The sequence below is a fragment of the Rhinoderma darwinii genome, chromosome 10 (assembly GCF_050947455.1).
Source record: "Rhinoderma darwinii isolate aRhiDar2 chromosome 10, aRhiDar2.hap1, whole genome shotgun sequence".
Lineage (NCBI taxonomy): Eukaryota > Metazoa > Chordata > Amphibia > Anura > Rhinodermatidae > Rhinoderma > Rhinoderma darwinii.
The window spans coordinates 84,484,824-84,506,127 of record NC_134696.1 but is presented as its reverse complement, the minus strand read 5'-3'; the positions used below and the strand labels follow the sequence as shown (position 1 = coordinate 84,506,127).

The 21,304-nt window shown below is 43.1% G+C and overlaps 1 protein-coding gene across 1 annotated transcript in view; it reads right to left on the bottom strand.

The window, feature by feature from the left end:
• The window catches only part of SCN4B (sodium voltage-gated channel beta subunit 4), a 77,096-nt gene that overhangs the window by 14,372 nt on the left and 41,420 nt on the right, over nucleotides 1–21,304 (bottom strand). Inside the window, exon 3 of the mRNA XM_075838935.1 lies at nucleotides 3,827–4,008. Coding sequence (XP_075695050.1) covers nucleotides 3,827–4,008 — 182 coding nt within the window. The remainder of the gene's footprint in view (nucleotides 1–3,826; nucleotides 4,009–21,304) is intronic.

Here is a 21,304-nt window from a genome sequence, read left to right as displayed (position 1 = left end):
TTGAATGGCTTATTTACTGTGAGAACACAGGATCGGACATGTTGAAATCCAACATATCTGATCCCTCTTTCTCCTGATATCGGGGGAGAGTTGGGTGGCTCCCATACACATAAGATTGTCAGCCGGTTCCACCAAAATCTGCAGTTTCGGCTAACTTTTCTTTTAAAAGGAATGTAGTACTATTTTTTTTTTCCTAATTCAAACCAGATAGTGAAACATAATCTTTATTTAAGAGGTTTTTATTCTTGTTCCTTACATGATTATGGGGGCAGCCAACTTGCTTTAGCTGCTGTTAACAGCATTTAGAAATATGCTTTACAGCAGCCACATGGCCCATAGGAACCTGTGGGAGAGTTTTCTAGGCATGCTCTGTGACCTGTGCAGAGGTCATTATGCAGGGAGGGGGAGGAGGGGAGCTGTGTTCATCACCTATTGTCAATGGTAAATCCTGTGTTATCTATATATTTCGGTGTTACCCATCATTGTATTCCTGTCTGTGATGATAATGAAATGACTGCTGAGAAGTGATCTTGGCAGATATAAATTTAACAGAAATAATGACATAGAATTTTTTTTAAAAAAAAGTTTAAATATGTAATTTCCTGTTGACACATTCCCTTTAAGTAAGGCCAGCTTAGTGTTTAGAAAGTTTTTATGGAAATTAATTTAAACGGTAAGTAAGATCAGAATCTGTTAGTAGCATCAGGGTATGTGCACACACACTAATTACGTCCGTAATTGACGGACGTATTTCGGCGGCAAGTACCGGACCGAACACAGTGCAGGGAGCCGGGCTCCTAGCATCATACTTATGTACGATGCTAGGAGTCCCTGCCTCGCTGCAGGACAACTGTCCCGTACTGTAATCATGTTTTCAGTACGGGACAGTTGTCCTGCAGCGAGGCAGGGACTCCTAGCATCGTACATAAGTATGATGCTAGGAGCCCGGCTCCCTGCACTGTGTTCGGTCCGGGACTTGCGGCCGAAATACGTCCGTCAATTACGGACGTAATTAGTGTGTGTGCACATACCCTAAGGGTTAAGGTTAAGAGTTACATTGCCATTTTAGGAATAATTACAAAGCATGAATGGTTGATTGTTATGGGTCAAAAGACAAGCACTGGAAGTACTTAATACATTCCTACAAGAACAGTAGCAGATTATCACTTCTTATCAGCTACTTTACTCAATCCTATATGGTCATCGTAGCCATCTACTGAAAATGCTGACATTAACTACAAAGTTATAAAAGGGAAAACATCATTTTTACAAAATGTACAGCACTTCTTTACATTTATCAACCCAATATTACATTAAAAAGAGTAAAATAAATGAACTGAATTCCACAACATTTTAGACAGGACTTATGTAAATCTATTAACCAAGTGTGTTTCAGGCCAGGCCTAAAATATAACAATAACACAAAACCTATTGGTTATAGGACTGCATAGGTTTGGTGGGTAATACTATTAAAAAGCTATCCCTGTCATGCCAAAAGAATTGCATGTATACATTTTGTTTAGCTTTCTAATGTAAACTGTTGACTTGAATAATTCATTTCTTAAACTGTGTTTAGTAAACCACTGGGGGTATTAATGAATTCCTTGTTCCTCTCCCCCTGGAAAAAAGTCTGTTGCTAAAGGAGAGATCAAATTCCTCCATCTGCTAAATCACCAGGTTTGCCAACCGTCCGTAAATTTACGGACAGTCCGCAAAAATGGGTGTTATTTTTCTGCCGTCTGTAGCGTCCGGCAGAAAAAAGCACCGTCCGGGATTTTCGGCAGTCTCCCGGAACTTTGCACTGCACATGCACCAAAATTCACATGCGCAGTGCAAAGGAATAGTAGGCCGCGGCCGGGCATATTTTCAGATTCTGTGCAGGCCGGCCGCTGCCAAGTGAGGTCGGCCCTGGGAGTGGACAAATCCAGTCACCTGACATGAGGTCAGGTGACTCGGGTCAGGTGACTGGTCTGGTCCAGTCCTGTGCCGTCGCTGTCGCCGACCCCATTCAAAGTGATCCTCCGCCGCTTCCCTTCGGCGCATAATTTCCTCCTCCTCCTGACGGTGAGTGGAGTCAGACAGAGCGGAGAGTGGTAGCATTAGGCTACCGCTCTCCGCTCTGTTTGCACTAAGTACAAGGGAAGGGGGGGCGCTGTGTGTGGCTATCTACAAGGGAGGGTGCTGTGTGTGGCTATCTACAAGGGGGGAGCTTTGTGGCTATCTACAAGGGGTGAGCTGTGTCTATCTACAAGGTGGAGCTGTGTGGTGCTATCTATAAATGGGGCTGTGTGTGGCGCTATATACAAGGGGGGGTGCTGTGTGGTGCTATATACAAGGGGGGCACTGTGTGGCGCTATCTACAAGGGCGGGCTGTGTGTGGTGCTATAGAAAGGGGGGGCTGTGTGTGGCACTGTATACAGGGGGTGCTGTGTGTGGCGCTGTATACAACGGGGGCTTTGTGGCGTTATTTACAAGGGGGAGCTGTGTGGCTATCTACAAGTGGGACTGTGTGTGGTGTTATCTGCAGGGGGCATGGTTACTGAGGGGGCACGTTTATTGTGTCGAGCACTGAGGGATCATTATTACTGTCTAAGGCACTGTGAATTACGAGTTTGTTTTGAGGATGGGGTATAGGTAGGAAGTGCTGGAAAAGCAAGAACCCCACATGTCTGTGTGTCACATTCTGCAGAGACGAGTCGTGGCTGGAATAAGTCGTCACAGTGGTCTGGGCCGGATGGAGAAAAAAAGGGAAAGTGAACGACTAATCAGAGAAAACATCACCTAAGTTAGCGGGGAATAGCTACAAGCAAGGCTGTGATTGGTGAGTCTTTCCTAGAACACTGCAAAGGCAACGATTCTGTAATGTGTCCATATAATTTTGGTCTGTCCGTGAATTTTAGCTCAGTTGTCCAGAAATTTCTGAAGTGGAGGTTGGCAACCCTGTACATCACCCATGAACTGCTGACAGTACCCTGCGTTCCTTGGGACATGCTCTTATGCAATGTGGGCACTATTGTGATCTATGGATTATATATCTACCTATGTTTTGTCTGTCACAGTAGACTCACAAAGGTCCTTGCACCTGTATACACGTTTTGTTTCATTTTGTTGGAATGTGCTCATCAAACTTTTGTGTGTTTTGCATACATGTGTGGATAGTGACTGCCTCCATTTTTTGATCTTGCACTACTCCCATTCTGCCCTGGGTGATTTTAATTAGTTAATGCTGGATCCTACCATCCCCAGATATATGTAAGCTTAGTCCCAGTTCTGGGTGTATGTGCAGCGTAGGTTCCCACCTCATAGAGGTCGCCTTGTTGTGGCAGGTGGGCTCACACAATTTGATCAAAATGTGCGCTAAGAACCTTCCTATTGTAAGTAGGTTCAGCAGCAATGCATATTTATTTATTTATAGTGTTTAGGTGGCATTAGTGTTCACAGAGTGATTTCACCATTTTTGGATATAGTAGACTCACAAAGGTTGTCACAAGATAGCCTATACCACAAGTTGGATGTCTTTTCCCTGATGCGATAAACAATTTCTATTTGGATTTCTTTTGACTACTGCGGCAATCGCGTTTTTAAACTGATCCTGGGACTGAAACGTTACAGTTTGATTACCTATACAATAAATATTGAAGCAAAATCATTATTGGAGTGCAGAGTTTTCTATTAGTATGTTATCGGATTGGGACCCTAATGCATCACTCAGAAATACAAACGGAGTGCCATTGACCCGACTACCATTCATATTTAACAATAATATATCCATAAATTATCATATTAGTGATAGTACAAATAGGTTATTTATTTATGAGGTACTCACTAATTCTGGCGTTGATGATAGATTGAATGTCCTGTATTCCCAAGAGAAAGTTACATCTTCAAAACCAATGCAGGTGGTAAATGTGCAAGGCAGGAAGATATCTGTTCCATTTCGAGCTTTGACGTGTGGGTTTTTCCCTACGGAAACTTCTAATGAGCAGCACGTATGGACAAGTAACGCCGCTGAAAATAGACAAGAGTGTTAATTATCATCTTTATATAATGCGGTTAATAAAATAAAATTAGTGCAAAGCAGTTACATACAAAAAAAGCAAATAGAAGCAGGTGATATCATTTTTATAATTACAGTAACATTAGGACATTGTTACCATCATGTCCCTCAGACTTTCTAGGGCAGTCAAATGAACAGAACATGTTGAAATAGTTTGCAAGAGCAGTTTACAATTTTTTGGACCTAAAGCATAAACCATATAACTCTTAAACCAAGTACGAATACCCATAAACTGCTGTTTTTATGAAACTTACATAGGCTATGGAAAGCCAGGATAAAAGGGTTAATTGCTAAAAATAAAACAGTCAGGTATCCCGCAGATATTTTGGGGATATCTAGTGTAATCTTGGAAGTACTGAGTAATCTTGGAATTGCTGAGTATTTTCCGTCCGGAATTGCAGTCGGAATATACGCAGCAGAATACCATAGCAGCAAAGTGGGTGAGATTTATCAAATTTCATCCACACACTTCGTAAAATTTCCGAGCAGAAATTCACCTGTGGTGCGTATTTTTCATACTGCAGCAGGTCAATTCCTGCTACGGAAACTGGACTGAATTGCGTTTTTCAGAGGAGATGTCACTATCTCCCACCATTGAAAAAAACGCAGCAAAATCCGCAACATTTTCTGCAGTAAAAACCACAGGATATGTTGCGGTTTTTCCGCAGCGGAATGTCTGCTAATTTTAACAGAAATGCTGCAGAAATTTTCTGCAGCAATTCCGTTATGTGTGGACAAGACCTAATACTAAGGACTTGTGATCATCAGGAGCACACAATCTTTTACTATGCATGAGCCACTCAGTCAAATCTAGTGAAAAGTGGCATTAATAACATTAGTCCCCAATTGCATTGCATTTGCACATATAAGACTGATGCAGAAAGAAAAAAAAACACAAAGAAAAAGGAATACACAAGTAACCGTCTGGGTTGTATGAAATTTGTGGCATCATGAGGATTTGCAAACGTTTTGGGGTCTGAATAACAATGTTAGAAATTGAGTTGATCATCACTGTCAACTTGAAATCATAGTATCAAGTATTTGCATTGTTGGGTGGGTACATAATATTATTTAACATTACAGAAAAATATTGAATTACTGATGGGTTCAATAAATGTTGTGACATGGCCGAGAAAGGGTGGTGTGTACACAGGGGGTGTTGCCAAAGGATTTGGTATTGGACTAAACCAGGGAAGAGAGTCTAAGGGATCCAAAGGGGTTGACCTTTTAACCGCCATACAGAGATGTGGACCTGGCTACTAAGGATCCCCAGGTCACTACCCCTAGAGTGGTCTCAGTTGGCAACGGCTAACATAAATAGATATAGTACGAAAACTTTAGACGATAAACAGGTCAATACAAGCAGAAGTGAGGGCAGGTACCAGACGGTAACTCATGGTAAGACGATTTGGGGTTCAAAGTTCGGTCATAACCAAAGGCAGACAAAAGGTCAGGACAGGCTGCATACAAGACGTGGTCAAAGTTCAGGCGGTAACGGCAATCAAGCAAGAAACAAACAAACAACTAACAGTGAAACTAATTGCTCAGGCACTGAGCAAATGAGGAGGCTGCCCAGGAATGCTTTGTGGTTTGGCGCATGCTGACCCTTTAAGACAGGAAGGGTCAGTGCGCGCGTACCCTAGTGGAGGACAGAGGAGCAGGAGGAAAGAGAGACGGCAAAGACTTCATGCAGCATGAACTTGAGCAAAGGTGTGGAGTAAGCCAGGAGCCAGAAGACACCAAGAACAAGTGAGTATACAGTGGGGCGAGTAGAAGACAGTAGTCAAGGACGCTCCCATGACAAGTACTATACTACAGCCTGGAGTTCCAGTGGGTGTTCTCCAATATACACCAAACCTCAAATTCTATTTCTGCTAGAAACATGACCACTGTGTTTATAGCAATATCTTCAACATTTCTTAATATCCCTTGTACAGAAATAGATCTCCTACGTCTTGTAACCACATAAACTCCCATTCTCTACCACTGAAACGTAGTGGTGAAAAAAAACTGCCCTGTTTTTACATGCCACATCTATACCAGGCTGGTGGCTTTGTGGGCAAATTGCTTCCATTCATTATAAAAAATAGATTGTCCTTTTTTTTGTAAGGAAGTATAATGTCAGCTATTTTTATCTCCCTTATGGTTAGCCTTCCTCCAAGCATCATTAGTCAATGTCTTCCAATGTCACTAAGGAAAGAAGGAGGCATAAAGGACATGAGAGAAAGTATAACAACCCATTATTAACATTATGCGATACACGGGGATCCATATCTGGCAGGTTAAAGAGTCAACACCATGGAGGTGGTAGGAAGGAGTTTGTATGGAGCGCTCTCCGCTGTTTCCGTAACACCCCATAACATTCTCCTCCTAACCAGAGGTGTAGCTTTAGGTGGTGCAGAGGTAGCAGTCGCAGACGGGCCCTGGAGCCTGAGGGGCCCAAAAGCACATCAGCCGGATAAGAAGACAACAGTATTAAAAAATTATTCATGGTAGGTGGGGGCCCTGTTATAGATTTTGCATTGGGGCCCAGAAGCTTCATGTTACGCCTCTGCTCCTCACCCAGACTGTGCTGGTGTGGAGCCACTGGGTACTCAGGACACCCGTGCTAGTGATCGGTGGGTTTCCCAGTGATCTAACATTTGTCACCTATCATGTGATAAAGTTTGATTCTGGTAAAACCTCTGTAATAAATATTATAAATGGTAATATTATCTCATATGGATCATATGTAAAGCTGCATGGGTATGCACAAAAAAAAGTAGGGTAAGCACTGCAACAGAATAATATTCCCAATCAGTATCAGAATGGTCTTTAAGGTTCCCAGCGGTTCTCTTATGCCAGGCTGTACTGGTGCTGCTGCAGATAATGAAGGAACTGATCTACCTTCCCGGGCCATAGTTCTCAAAGGGAATATCGACTAGTATGTAAGCATAGCTTCAATGGGACGTTCCTTCCATGCCCTCTTAGGGAATAAGGAAGCTGACTTCATACTGATCTATCATGGAGTTCAATGGAAGCTGTATACATCCCTATGCAGTGAGCTCACTCTCGTACCAGCTGCAGGAAGACAGAATTTTTATCATTTAATTGGATGGTTGTGTGAAGAGAAGCCGGGATGATGAGCTCTGTGTCAGAAAACAGAGCTCCGACCCCCATAAGAATTCTGGACTTTTAGATTCAATTAAATAAAACTAAATTATAGGTATATTTTCTTGCCCTAAGCAACCACCATTGACCCCTTCATCTTCCTAAACCGTATACAGTAATAATAAACTATATACAGCAATAACCAGCCCAACAAATAACTGATCATTTAAGCTTATAGGCAGACTAGCCAGCTCCGAGCAGAGAACGTGCTGCAGACGACTGAAAGATGTGTCCTTATTTCAGCTTGCATGCTCCCATAAGTGACATTTTAAGTGGAATCATTTCAAGAAGTCAGCATAAGGAATGACGAGGCCATATAACCTGTAGTCCCGAGGCTAGAAATAAACCTTCCATTATTAAAGCAATCTTCTCAGGCATACAAGTCTATGGTGTTTTTTTTGGAGAGGACATTTTTGGAAAGAAAATTAATTGACAAATACAAACAATTATATAAAGGGATTGCTTGAAACTGGATAAAGCTTTGAAGCAGATGCGCTATCACTACTACTCATTAATAATTTACCATTGGTCCTAAGTGCCTACATAACGTAATGATGTCATTTTTTGCTGACAACATTGAAATCCTCACATTAAAAATATCAACAGATGTATTGTTTTGGGGTCTTTTAGTGATACCCTAAAGCATTTGCTCCTACATTAAAAGTTGATCAAGTTTGCAGATGTATTATTTTGCACTGATTCTGAGTTACGGCCTCATGGCTGCATTCATAGTTCTTCAGCCTGTAGTTGAAATAGGTCAAAAAGATTGTTTTTAGACACAACCCTAAAGTCAGATCACTGCACAGTCCCTGTACTAAAGACGTCAAGGAATGCTGGGAGATTTCAGTTCTCAAATCTGTGAATGAACCTAGTCTGGACTATAATACAGGCTGTAACCCAAGATCATTACAGGATAAACAATGTAAAGTATCTACAAGGTTACTCAACTTTTTAGGATTTATTATTTTTGTAAACTGGATTTAGAAGGTGAACATATACTTTAAATGGACACCAACTTTTCAAACAACTTATGCTAATGTAATAATATACATGATCTATATATATTGAAATGTACTTACTGTTAAAATAGAGTTATTTTATCTATGCAAATTCTGTGTGAAGTTACAGCCACTAGGTGTCTCCCTTCCTGTAATCTACTGTCCACACCCCCTGTTGTCAAGCAAATTCAGTTTCTAGTTACAGTACAGAATGGAGAGAGGAGGAGGAGGGGGCAAAGAAGAATAGACACAGACACACTGCCCATACAATTCTATAATGATGGGAGGGGGATAAGGAGGAGGTCGCAGACAGAGAAAGAGACACAGACACACTACAAATACAAGTCTATGGAGAGAGGAGTGGAGCAGGAGGAGAGAGAGCAGAGAAAGAAACACACAGACTGTGATGGTAAGCTTTTTATGTCACCCCTGTAATGGCAGGAAGGAGGTGAAGGGAAAGTGAGCCCTAATCTACCCACCGTACGCTGTCTAAGTGCACGGGAGAACAAACAGGGAACACGCAAGGGAAGGGGCAGTAGCCCACGGAACGCCGCGAGGAAACGGAGCGGTGAATGAGTTGTCAGGACCAGGATGAAGTGGAGTATACCCAAGTGAGCACGGAGGAGGAAGCAAGCCGGAGGCAAAGCAAAGCGGGTTAAGCAGAACAGCAGCAAGGCAGAAGCAGGCTGGAGCAAGCAGCAGTGGGGCCAGGAATCCAAAAGAATTACAAGCACTGAGGAGGAGAACACAGCAGGTAATAAAGGACAGGGGGCGGAGCTAACTCCGACTGACAAGGCCGCGATAGGCTCTCCCACTCCTGAGCCTGCCACCCTGGTTGGTGGGAGATGGTGTCAGTCGAACAGGTCTGGCCTCAGGTGTGGATTGATTAATCCCCGGAGTATACCTAGACGTAGTACCTGGCAGATCCCTAACAACCCCATTGCTGGATTCTCAGCTACACTGCTCTTTACTGCTGTATAATCTCCTCCATGCTGCTTCAGTTTCTATATATATATATATATATTTGATAGAAAAAATAGGAGAGCAGGATTCTCCTCTTCTATGTGTGCAGTGTATAGAAGACATGATAGCCGTTTGGCTCCCCCCACTATCTCAGAGACAACTGAGAATTCGAGATAGAGCCAGCAGAGTGGAAAGCTACTAAATAATGCACATAATGGTCAGAAATATTGTTATTCCCCATGTACACTTATATGACAGCTTATTCTGAAAAGTCACTTGAAAAGTTAGGAACTCTTTATGGATAAAAGTTTTCGACCTCTTGAATCTAGAAACTGAGCAAATTTAATCCGCATCCAGGTTTGATTAAAGCTAGTTCAATTTCATTATACAATTTCCTTATACATGAAATAGGCAAAGGTTCTACAAGAATGTTATGTCAAAGAAAATACTAAAGTAGATGAGAAAAAATTTATGTGGATCTTCATAAATCCATTATATACAAGTGAAATAGACTTGGAACAGTTGTGCCTCTTACTAGCAACTGTAATGATGGGGGTAGGGAAACAGACAAGTGAGCCCTAATCTACCCGCCACTCAGTCCCTGCCTACTTGCAACGACCCGCCCTAGGCGACAGGGTACAACTGGGCGACGGTCCCTATGCTCAGTAAGTGCACGACAGACAAGGGTACAGAAAGCTAAGGGAAATGGGGCAGTTGCCCACGGCAACACCGTGAGCAACAAGAGTGGTGCACGAGCCGAGTCAAACCAGGAGTGTACGAGGTACCAAACGCAGAGCAGGAGAGTAGTGAACAAGCCGAGTCAAACCAGGAGTGTACGAGGTACCAAAAGCAGAGCAGGAGAGTAATCAGTAAGCCAGGGTCAGTATGAAGCAGGGTCAAAAAGTTCAGAAGCTGCAGCAGGGCAAGGAAACCAAACGAGAAGAATCACAAGCAAGGAGGAACAGGAAAGGCAGGTATAAATAGACAGAGGGCGGGAGCTAGCTCCGTCTGGCCAGGCTGTGATAGGCTCTCCCACTCCTAAGCCTGCCATCCTGAGTGGTGGAAGATGGAGTCAGTCTCACAGACATAGAAGCAGGTGCAGACTGATTACCTATGGGCGTTGACACTGAAGCTGTGCCTGGCAGATCCTTTACAGTACCCCCCCTTTTATGAGGGGCCACCGGACCCTTTCTAGGTGGACCTGGTTTATTGGGGAAACGAAGGTGGAACCTCCTGACCAATACCCCAGCGTGAACATCCCGGGCGGGTACCCAAGTCCTCTCCTCAGGCACGTATCCTCTCCAATGGACCAGGTACTGGAGGGAGCCTTGGACCATCTTGCTGTCCACAATCTTGGCCACCTCGAAGTCCACCCCCTCAGGGGTGAGAACGGGGACAGGAGGTTTCCTCGAGGGAGCCAAGGACGGGGAGCAGCGTTTAAGGAGGGAGGCATGAAACACATTGTGTACTCGAAAAGATGGGGGCAACTCCAGTCAGAAGGAGACAGGATTGAGGACTTCAATGACCTTGTACGGCCCTATAAACCGGGGAGCAAACTTCTTGGACGGGACCTTAAGGCGCAAGTTCTTAGACGATAGCCACACCAGATCCCCGACCATAAACAAGGGGTTAGCAGAACGTCTTCTATCTGCCTGAGTTTTTTGTATGCTCTGGGACGCCTCTAGGTTCTTCTGAACCTGGGCCCAGACTGTGCACAGTTCCCGATGAACGACCTCTACCTCGGGATTGTTGGAACTACCAGGTGAAACGGAGGAGAACCGTGGATTAAACCCAAAATTACAGAAAAAGGGGGAGACCCCTGACGAGTTACTGACCCGGTTATTAAGGGAAAATTCGGCGAGGGGAATGAATGAGACCCAATCATATTGACAGTCAGAGATAAAACACCTTAAATATTGTTCTAGAGACTGATTAGTCCTCTCAGTTTGGCCATTAGTTTCAGGATGGAAGGCAGAGGAGAAGGACAGATCAATCTCCAACTTTTTACAGAAGGCTCTCCAAAACAATGAAACAAATTGTACCCCTCTGTCCGAAACAATATTGACAGGGACCCCATGGAGATGCAGGATGTGTTTGACAAACAAGGTAGCTAACGTCTTAGCATTGGGTAGTTTCTTGAGGGGCACAAAGTGGTACATCTTACTGAAGCAGTCTACTACAACCCACACCACCGACTTGCCTTGAGATGAAGGCAAATCGGTGATAAAATCCATGGAGATATGGGTCCAAGGTTTCTGGGGAATGGGCAAAGAATGTAGTAAGCCCGCTGGTCGGGATCTGGGAGTCTTGGACCTAGCACAAACCTCACAAGCGGCGACGTAGGCCTTAACGTCTTTAGGCAACCCAGGCCATCAATAGTTTCTGGCAATGAGGTGCTTGGTACCCAGGATGCCTGGATGACCAGATAGTGCGGAGTCATGATTTTCCCTAAGTACCCTTAGCCGGAATTGCAGGGGAACAAACAGCTTGTTCTCAGGAAGGTTCCCGGGAGCTGAACCTTGATCAGCCGCAATTTCAGAGACTAAATCGGCATCAATAGAGGAAATGATACCTGGAGGCAAAATTCAAGCAGGATCTTCCTCCGAAGGAGGGCTGGCCATGAAGCTACGTGACAGTGCATCAGCCTTAATATTTTTAGACCCAGCCCTATAGGTAACCAAAAAGTTGAATCTGGTAAAAAATAACGCCCATCGAGCTTGTCTCGGGTTTAGCCTCCGGGCAGATTCTAGGAAAACCAGATTCTTGTGGTCGGTAAGGACCGTTACCTGGTGCCTAGCCCCCTCCAGGAAGTGGCGCCACTCTTCAAATGCCCATTTAATGGCTAAGAGTTTGCGGTTGCCAATATCATAGTTACTCTCAGTGGGCGACAACTTCCTGGAGAAGTAGGCACAGGGATGGAGATGGGTGAGGGACCTGGTACCCTGGGACAAGACAGCCCCCACTCCCACCTCGGATGCGTCAACCTCCACGATAAATGGCTCCATTTGGTTGGGCTGAACCAGCACCAGGGCCGAGATAGAGCACTTCTTAAGGACCTCAAAAGCCTGGACAGCCTCAGGAGGCCAGTGGAGGAGATCAGCACCTTTGCGAGTGAGGTCCGTAAGAGGCTTAGCGATGACCGAGAAGTTAGCAATAAATCTCCTGTAATAATTAGCGAACCCCAAGAAACACTGTAACGCCTTCAGGGAGGCAGGTTGGACCCATTCCGCCACAGCCTGGACCTTGGCGGGGTCCATGCGGTATTCATGAGGAATGAGGATTTGACCCAAAAATGTTATCTCCTGCACCCCAAACACACATTTTTCGGTCTTCGCAAACAGTTTGTTTTCCCGAAGGACCTGGAGCACCTTCCTGACATGCTCAATGTGGGAGGACCAGTCCTTGGAAAACACAAGTATGTCATCAAGGTAGACTACAAGAAATACCCCCAGGTAATCTCTTAAAATCTAATTTATGAAATTCTGGAAGACCGCGGGAGCATTACACAACCCAAAGGGCATGACGAGGTATTCGAAATGACCTTTGGGCGTGTTAAACGCAGTTTTCCACTCATCCCCCTCTTTGATGCGGATAAGGTTATACGCCCCCCGTAGATCAAACTTAGAGAACCATTGGGCCCCCTGAACCTGATTAAAGAGATCAGGAATCAAAGGAAGGGGATACTGGTTCCTTACAGTGACCTTATTCAAGTTACGGTAGTCAATGCATGGCCTAAGACCACCATCCTTCTTCCCTACGAAGAAGAAGCCAGCACCTACCGGAGAAGTAGAGGGGCGAATGTAACCCTTGGCCAGGCATTCCTGGATATACTCTCTCATGGCTTCACGTTCGAGACAAGAGAGATTAAATATCCTACCCTTAGGGAGCTTAGCTCCTGGTACCAAATCGATAGCGCAATCGTATTCTCTATGAGTAGGTAACATTTCGGAGGCCTCCTTAGAGAAAACATCAGCGAAGTCCTGAACAAACTCAAGTAGCGTGTTCACCTCCTCAGGGGGAGAAATAGAATTAACAGAAAAACATGACGTCAAGCATTCATTACCCCATTTGGTAAGCTCCCCAGTATTCCAGTCAAACGTGGGATTATGCAACTGCAACCAGGGAAGGCCTAAAACCAAATCGGACGATAATCCCTGCATCAACAGTACAGAGCACTGCTCCAAATGCATGGAGCCAACAAGGAGTTCAAAAACAGGGGTATGCTGTGTAAAATAACCATTAGCAAGAGGAGTGGAGTCGATACCCACTACCGGGACAGGTTTAGGCAAATCAATCCAAGGCATAGCAAGAGACATAGCAAATTCCACAGACATGATATTAGCAGAAGACCCTGAATCCACGAAGGCACTGCCGGTAGCAGACCTACCACCAAAAGAGACCTGAAAGGGAAGCAAGATTTTATTACATTTCATATTTACGGGAAATACCTGTGCGCCCAAGTGACCTCCCCGATGATCACTTAGGCGCGGAAGATTTCCGGCTGCTTATTCTTACGCCTAGGACAGGTGTTCACTTGATGCAACTTTACAGCAACAACTTATTAAATAAAATATGAAAACGGCACTAAATATTCAATAAGTACATTCAGGATCCTTGTTCATGACTCCATAATAAGGAGACCTTGTGAAGATATGTGAAAGGCTAAATCTGTTTATGGCCGTTCCAGTTAAAGGCCCTGAACACCAAGTGTGGAATATCAACTAAATATCTTTTAAAACCCCTAAACATTACCTTCATGAGACAAGCCCCTTTACAAACCATTCAGGAACTTTATTTAAAGCATAAGCACTCATAAATGTCTTTAGAGGTTTAAGATCAGCCGAATTCAAAAGGAGTATTCAACTTCCCAAAGGCGGACAGATACAATTTGGACATTCAATACAGAATAATGTTACATTATATGTGAGAATATTGTTACATGTACACGGATATTTGTTGTAGGATGAGGTTGACAAAAACCCACTGATTATAACATCAGATAGAATGTGACATAAGATAAGATGTTCCCCCGGCCAGTCTACAGAATATTTTCTTAAAACTGGGCAGGTTTCTAACCCACATCATAATTGGAACAGAGGGGTGCTAAGACCATGTCCACGTTTGAATTCAGAGCCTCTGTCGGGGGTCCCGTTTGACTATTTTTTGTCTAAACTACTGGAACCCCCAATGGACTATTAATGGGGTCTGTAGGGGTTAGCCAGTTTAAAATCTGTCATAGTTGTCATGTTACCATTATAAATGGAAGCGATGACAATAGTGTAAAATTGGGCTAGGTATTAATAATAATAAACTTTATTTATATGGTGCCAACATATTCCGCATCACTCTACAATTCAGAGGGAATATGTCAGACATTACAGAATGACAAAACTAATTTACAATTCAAACAAGAGGAGTGAGGACCCTGCTCGCAAGAGCTTACAATCTATGAGGAAATAAGGGAGACACAAAGTGTAAAAAGTGCTTGTTAAGTACAATGGTCCGGACATCTTTTATACATATGGGGTAGTACATACAGCTGAAGGAGCCGGTCACCAGCCAGTATCCATGTATGACAGACATGAAGTGCATTAGGGTGCAAGGAGTGTGGGGAATATTGCTGAATGAAGGGGTCTCATGACTAATGTAAAAGGGGAGGGCAGGGAAAGGAGTCAGATTAGGGAATGTGATAGGCCTGTTTAAAAAAATGTGTTTTCAGGGCACGTTTAAAACTGAGGATATTGGGAATTAATCTGATTGTCTGAGGTAGCGCATTACAGAGGACTGTGCAGCACGAGAAAAATCTTGGAGACGAGAGGGGGAGGTTTGGATTATGGAGGATTTTTAACGTCGTTTGCAGAACGTAGAGCGCGGGTAGGGTGGTAGACAGAGATGAGAGAGATGTAAGGAGGTGCAGCACTGTGGAGAGCTTTGTGGGTGAGAGTAATAAGTTTCAATTTAATTCTGAAGGGAATGGGCAACCAGTGCCGCGACTGGCACAGGGTAGAGGCATTGGTGTAGCGATCCAGTGCAGTGACTGGCACAGGGTAGATGCATTGGTGTAGAGGTTGGTCAGAAAGATGAGCCTGGCTGCTGCATTGAGGATAGATTGGAGAGGGGAGAGTTTAGTGAGGGGAAGACCGACTAGTAATGAGTTACAGTAATCAAGACGAGAGTGAATCAGAACGCCAATGAGAGTTTTGACTGTTTCCACAGTAAGAAACGGCGGATTCTGGAAATGTTTTTGAGGTTAAAGTGACAGGAGAGTGAAAGTGATTGAATGTGTGAAGTAAAGGAAAGATCTGAGTCAAAAATAACCCCAAGACAGCGGGTGTGTTGCCCAGGGGTTATGCTAGTGCCACACACTGAGATGGAGACATCAGGTTGGCTAAACTATAGAAATTGAAACCTAAAAACCCCATATACAATATAAAAATGACTTGCCTCTTCTCCACTGAATGATCTTCAAGCCAAAAGCTATTTTTTTTTAAATGATGTCCCCCCTAAAGAATCAAGAATTGGGAAGTTTCTTCTTTTCCTCTATGATGTTTTAACATAATTTAAAGCGGTCATATTTTAAAACCAACTTTCCTTATTAATTGTGGTTTCACAAATTCCTAGATGCAACCATATACCTAGCACAGCTTCTATTTTTAAAACTACCGCACCCCCCACCACATTATTTTGTTTAATGATACAGAATCCAGATCCCTAGTATGAGCAGCTGGTGACCTGATGTTATTACGGGGTGCACCAGTCATTACTCATAAATAGAAAACAATATTCTGCACATCTTAAAGGAACAGGCAAAACTGGTTCACTGTGTTATGCCTAGAGCAGGGCCAAAGGAGGGCTGTTCTTTGAATACCTGTGTCATGCACCGCCCCCTCAGGCTGTTTGCCATAATCTCTACTCAATACTTACCTTTCCTCGGCAGCTGGCGTTATTACTCCCAGGTGCTGCCTGCCTCCTACTGTGCCTTCTAGTATTTTAATGGCCAGCAGATAGACACTGACAGACAGTGCTAGTGTAATAAGTTCCATTTGGTTTTATTATAAGGGTGCATTTCCTGATTCAGGCCATTGAAAACCTAGTTTCTGGCTCAATTTTCTTGGAAAATGTCACCTTTCTTGACTTTTACCTCTGTATAGAAATCTGCACAAATCCCCTGGAGAACTCAGGGCGACCATGTATTACATATTGTCCTATTGACTTCATGTAATACTACAGTAAAATGTGAATTTGCTTATAGTTTTCTAGGAATCAAACTCGTTGGGTAAGCTGCCTCAGGAAAGGGAGTTCTCCTGGATGGATAACTCCTTTAAAGGTAAAGTGTCATCTAGATTATAATTTTTTTTACTAATTAGAACCAGAAAATGATACATATTCTTTTTTTATTTTCTGATTGGAGATTTTTTTATTCTATTTTCTGTATATGATTACGGAGGCAGCCATCTTGCCCGAGCAACTGAACTGCTCGGTTAACAGCCTTCAGAGGTATGCTTTACAGCAGTCACATGGACCATTGGAACGTGTAATCCGGAGTTGTTCATTGACTTCTATGGGAGAGTTTTCTAGGCATCATCTGTGCAGAGATCACTGATCAGGAAAGGGGAGGAGGAGAGCGGTGTCCATTTTCTATTGTTAATGGTGGATCCTGTTTTATCTGCCTGCAGTTTTATATTAGAGGTGTTACTTAGGACTGTGTGATAATGTTTTCTGGGGCCCTGTATCTAAGTCTACCATGTGGGATACTGTCTGCTGGGGCCCTGTATCTAAGCTTGTGATGTGTGATACTGTTTTCTGTGGCCCTGTATCTTATAAACCAAAAAAACAGCAAGGACCAATTTCCCAAATACAAATGCAAGAAAATATTGAACATCATCTATATGGGATAATCCTAGAGTTAAATCCTAAATACATCAATAAACATATGTTAAACCTACAAAAGATTCGATGCCACAACTACACAGAAATATAGAAAATTGAAAAATTCTTTATTGAGTACATCCAGTAAAAACTAAATACAAGAATCCATAAACCTACAGGAAAAGAGGGCTGTTCGCTATGTACCTCCCAAAAGAGATGATGCTAACATGGCAGACCCCTATTATTACATAGACCAAATATCATGAAATATATAACTATATAAATGCCAAGGTAGAAATAGGAGCAAATATTTTACTCAACAATGAGGATAAATAACAAGGGGCATAACATACCCATGGTGGAATACAGGAGTAATCACACAGCGAACGTAAACCCCAACACGTGTTTAACGCCTTCGTCTGGGTGCCCTGTATCTAAGCCTATGACCATACTTCCCAACTTACAAATATCGCAAAGGTAGACAGCCGATGCATATTGCGGCAATTTTTTCCCTTTTTAAGCCATGCTTCTAACCCCGCTCAATACCTACCCATACACACCTGGTTCAGCCCACGCAGTATCATGCTCCCATAGTGCCTCACCACAGTATAATGCCACCAGAGAACCCCTACACACAGTATAATGCCCCCATAGCTGCCCCCACACAGTATTATACCCCATAGTGCCTGCCAGACAGTATAATGTCAAATAGCTGCCCCCGCACAGTATAATGCCCCCATACAGTATAATGCCCCATAGATGCACCCATACAGTATAAAGTCAGCTTTGGCAACGCTCTGGCCGGGGATTCCTCTCCAGGAAGAGCCCCTGACGTCACTGTCGATATATGGACAGTGACGTCAAGGGCTTTGCCAAGACAGGAGATCCTGGCCAGACAGCTTGTGCTGCTCTGGCCTGGGACTCCATAGTTGAATGCTGAAGCAGGGAGCTCACGGTTTCCTGCTTAAGCATTAGGTTCAACTGTATCTGCGTCCCGAGGACACAGATACAGTTGAAACCAGGACATACCACCGGTCGCCCGGGACGCGGAATCCGGGACTGTCCCGCTCAATCCAAGACGTTTGGGAGCTATGCTTCTAACTGTGATACTGTCGGCCGGGGCCATCATGAGAGAGCAGCACGAATCACATGACATGACACATGATGTGATCACTGGGCCCGGCTGGCGCCTGAAGAAAATAGAGGAAGGACACAAATGATTCCATGAAAACAAGGTAAATTAAAAAAAAAAAACATGGGCCAGAGTGACACACAGATTTTCGTGAAGTGCAGGGGAGGCCCACCTTTAACCCTCAAAAAGGCTAAGTACGTGCCTAGTGTTACCTGTCATTGTAATCCTGCCACTGATGTTAATGAGACGACTGCTGAGAAGTGTCAGTCTATTGTAAAGAACAGTGAAAACTGTTATATTTCAGAATTATTTTAAAATCTATAAAATAATATGAAAAATTAGATAAAACACCACCAACATATAAAAATAAAAAAAAGATCATACATAGCCTTTGAGTCCTTGTTCACGAAGTGCAGATTTGCTGAAGATTTTATAGGAGACCTATAAGGCCTTTCTTTATATATTTCTTCTATTTAGGTTTCTTTCCTGGTTTTGCTTAAAATCTGTAGCAAATCTGCACTGTGTAAACAAGGCTTTAGCGTAAACATCAGCAAGTTACCATAGACTCCATATCCTAGTTGAGACAGGACCAATCAAATTTATTAATTCCATCCCTCCTCTACCATCCATGCCATTCTTATGCCATTTATTATGTCGAAAACCGCCCAACATGAAGTTGTATAAATGTCTCTTTTGGATGCCATTGCACTTGGGTATAACACTGCTTTTCTGCATTGTTGTATAATACTGTGTAGCAGAAGTTGCCATGTAGACCTCACCCATTGTTGTGTTCTCGCATACCACAAAGTACCAGAAACTTTGTGTAATATGCAGAGTATGGATAAATGATCTTTTATTCTCTCCGCTACAATCAATTCAAAACATTCCATGGTAACATTTTCTGTTATTCTGAAATGCATTCTTGTAAGTCATTCTATGTTTAGCAGGTTCAATATATTCCCTTTCAGCAATCACCTTCAACATTTCTAAAGACACTAGTAAACAGAATCTAAGCTTTCAAGGGTAATGAATACCATGTTTCTTCTCTGCATGAAAATGCAATCACATCTACCAGAAATAGTTACTGCAAAGCCAAGAAAATCCTCCGTGCTTTTCATAATGCATCTTCAAGAACTATTTCATATATGTTGCTTTGTAGTGAGAGAACACAATTTGCATTTGCCCATTTATTAATATGACAAGTAGCTGTCATGTTTCAAATAAATCATGTTTGCATAAGTCATTCCCCTCAAAAAACTATTTGGACTGTTCCAAAGATCATATTTTTGCAAGACTGTGGATGACGTTACAGTTATACACCCAGTGTGGGCTCCAGGTATATGTGGGCCATCTCTGCCCAACCGCAGATTGACAAGCATATAACATGTTTACCTAGATGACCATGGGGTTCTCCTAGTTAAAGGGACCTGGCATCCACCCAGGTTTGCAAGGTGCTTATGCCGATATGCAGCTTAATTTAAAGGGGTTGTCCGGGCAAGGACAACTGATGACCTATCCACAGGATAGGTCATCAGCATATGATCGGTGGGGGTCTGACACCTGGATCCTGCATCGATCAGCTGCTCCGCTGCCTCCGGGCATCGGATGTTCATGCCGGAAGCAAATGGCTCTGGTCCAGAATAGCGGAGCAGCTGATCAGTGCGGGGTATGGGTGTCGGACCCCCACCTATCGTATACTGATTACCTATTATGTGGATAGGTCATCAGTTGTCTATGCCCTGAAAACCTCAATAATCTGACAAACATTTTTAAGTATGTCAGATAAATTTTCTGACTGATGGAACAGATATCATCTTAAAGGGATACAACAGTAAAAACAGATTTGCCTTTTGTATACATTTTTGGGCTATTTTTGGAGACATGTTTTTGGAGCAGTGGCCTAAAAATTAAGACATTATTTTAACTTAAGACAATAGATTCTTCTGAGAGACAGAGATTAATCAAGGAACCATACAAACTCTTTTGCAACTTTTGTAATTCTTTATAGTGAACCCCACACTGAATAGCAGCCTAAAGACACATAAGCTCAAGGTACATTCGTCAATAGTTCAAAGAGTGGACCAGCACGGACAATATATTTGGAGCATATGCCTTCATGGGAAAGTGACCATGTGCTAAAGTAAGATACGACACCTATGGTCTATGTACAAAAAAAATAAAAAATCAGGCAGCTGTAGATGTAATAAAGCCAGAGATTTTGTGTAAAACCTGCATATTTTGAGTCTCCTATTTCTTCACATGGTTAGTGTAAAAACGTATGTTACTTTTTCTTGTATGCTTTCTGGGTACACTTTTTTTGTTGTGATGATGTGATGTTTGCCCTTACATTGGTTTCCTGTTTTCCATATATATTTAATAGTGCTGTGAATTCAGACATCTTTTCACTTCTTGTAACGACGCCAGCTGGCCAAAAGTCGGGGAAACTAGGCTTCACCTATAGCAATCCCCTTTTCCAGGGACTAACAGTGTCACCCGGAACTCAGTTATCCCCAGTACCTACAGTAGGAACGAATTGTAAGCCAACAAAACAGTCGAACAAAAGGAAAATATAAACCATGTATTTCAATACTAGTAGGCAACAAGAATACCACGAACTGGAACTCATCGATTGAAGACAGGGATGGTGACAAGATGATGTCAGAGAGATGATGGGAACAAACGGATGATGGGTAATAGATGATGGGTGATGGTAACAAGCTGACCCTAACTTTAGCTCACCCTATATCTATTCATGGATATATCTCTAAGCACTAACCCTAACGTCAGACACCACTATATCACACTGTCCCTAATGGAGTCCCTAATCTGAAGACACTGTACCTAACACAGCACCGGGAGAACACTAGTAACCAGAGGCAATGAAAATTGAACTAAACAGATCCAAAACCCAGTAACACCAGGCAAATCAAAACAGGGAATAGAGATAGGATAAACTGGACAACTAAACAAGACCAAACACTGAAGCAAACAAGGACTGAGGAAATACAAGACAGAACAGGAAAAACATAAGACTAGGTGGGTAACACACTATCTTCAAAGAGTACAGAGAAGCACAAAGAAAACACACATAGCATACTAGCAACGCCATACTGCTGGTTCCAGTGATTGTTAAGG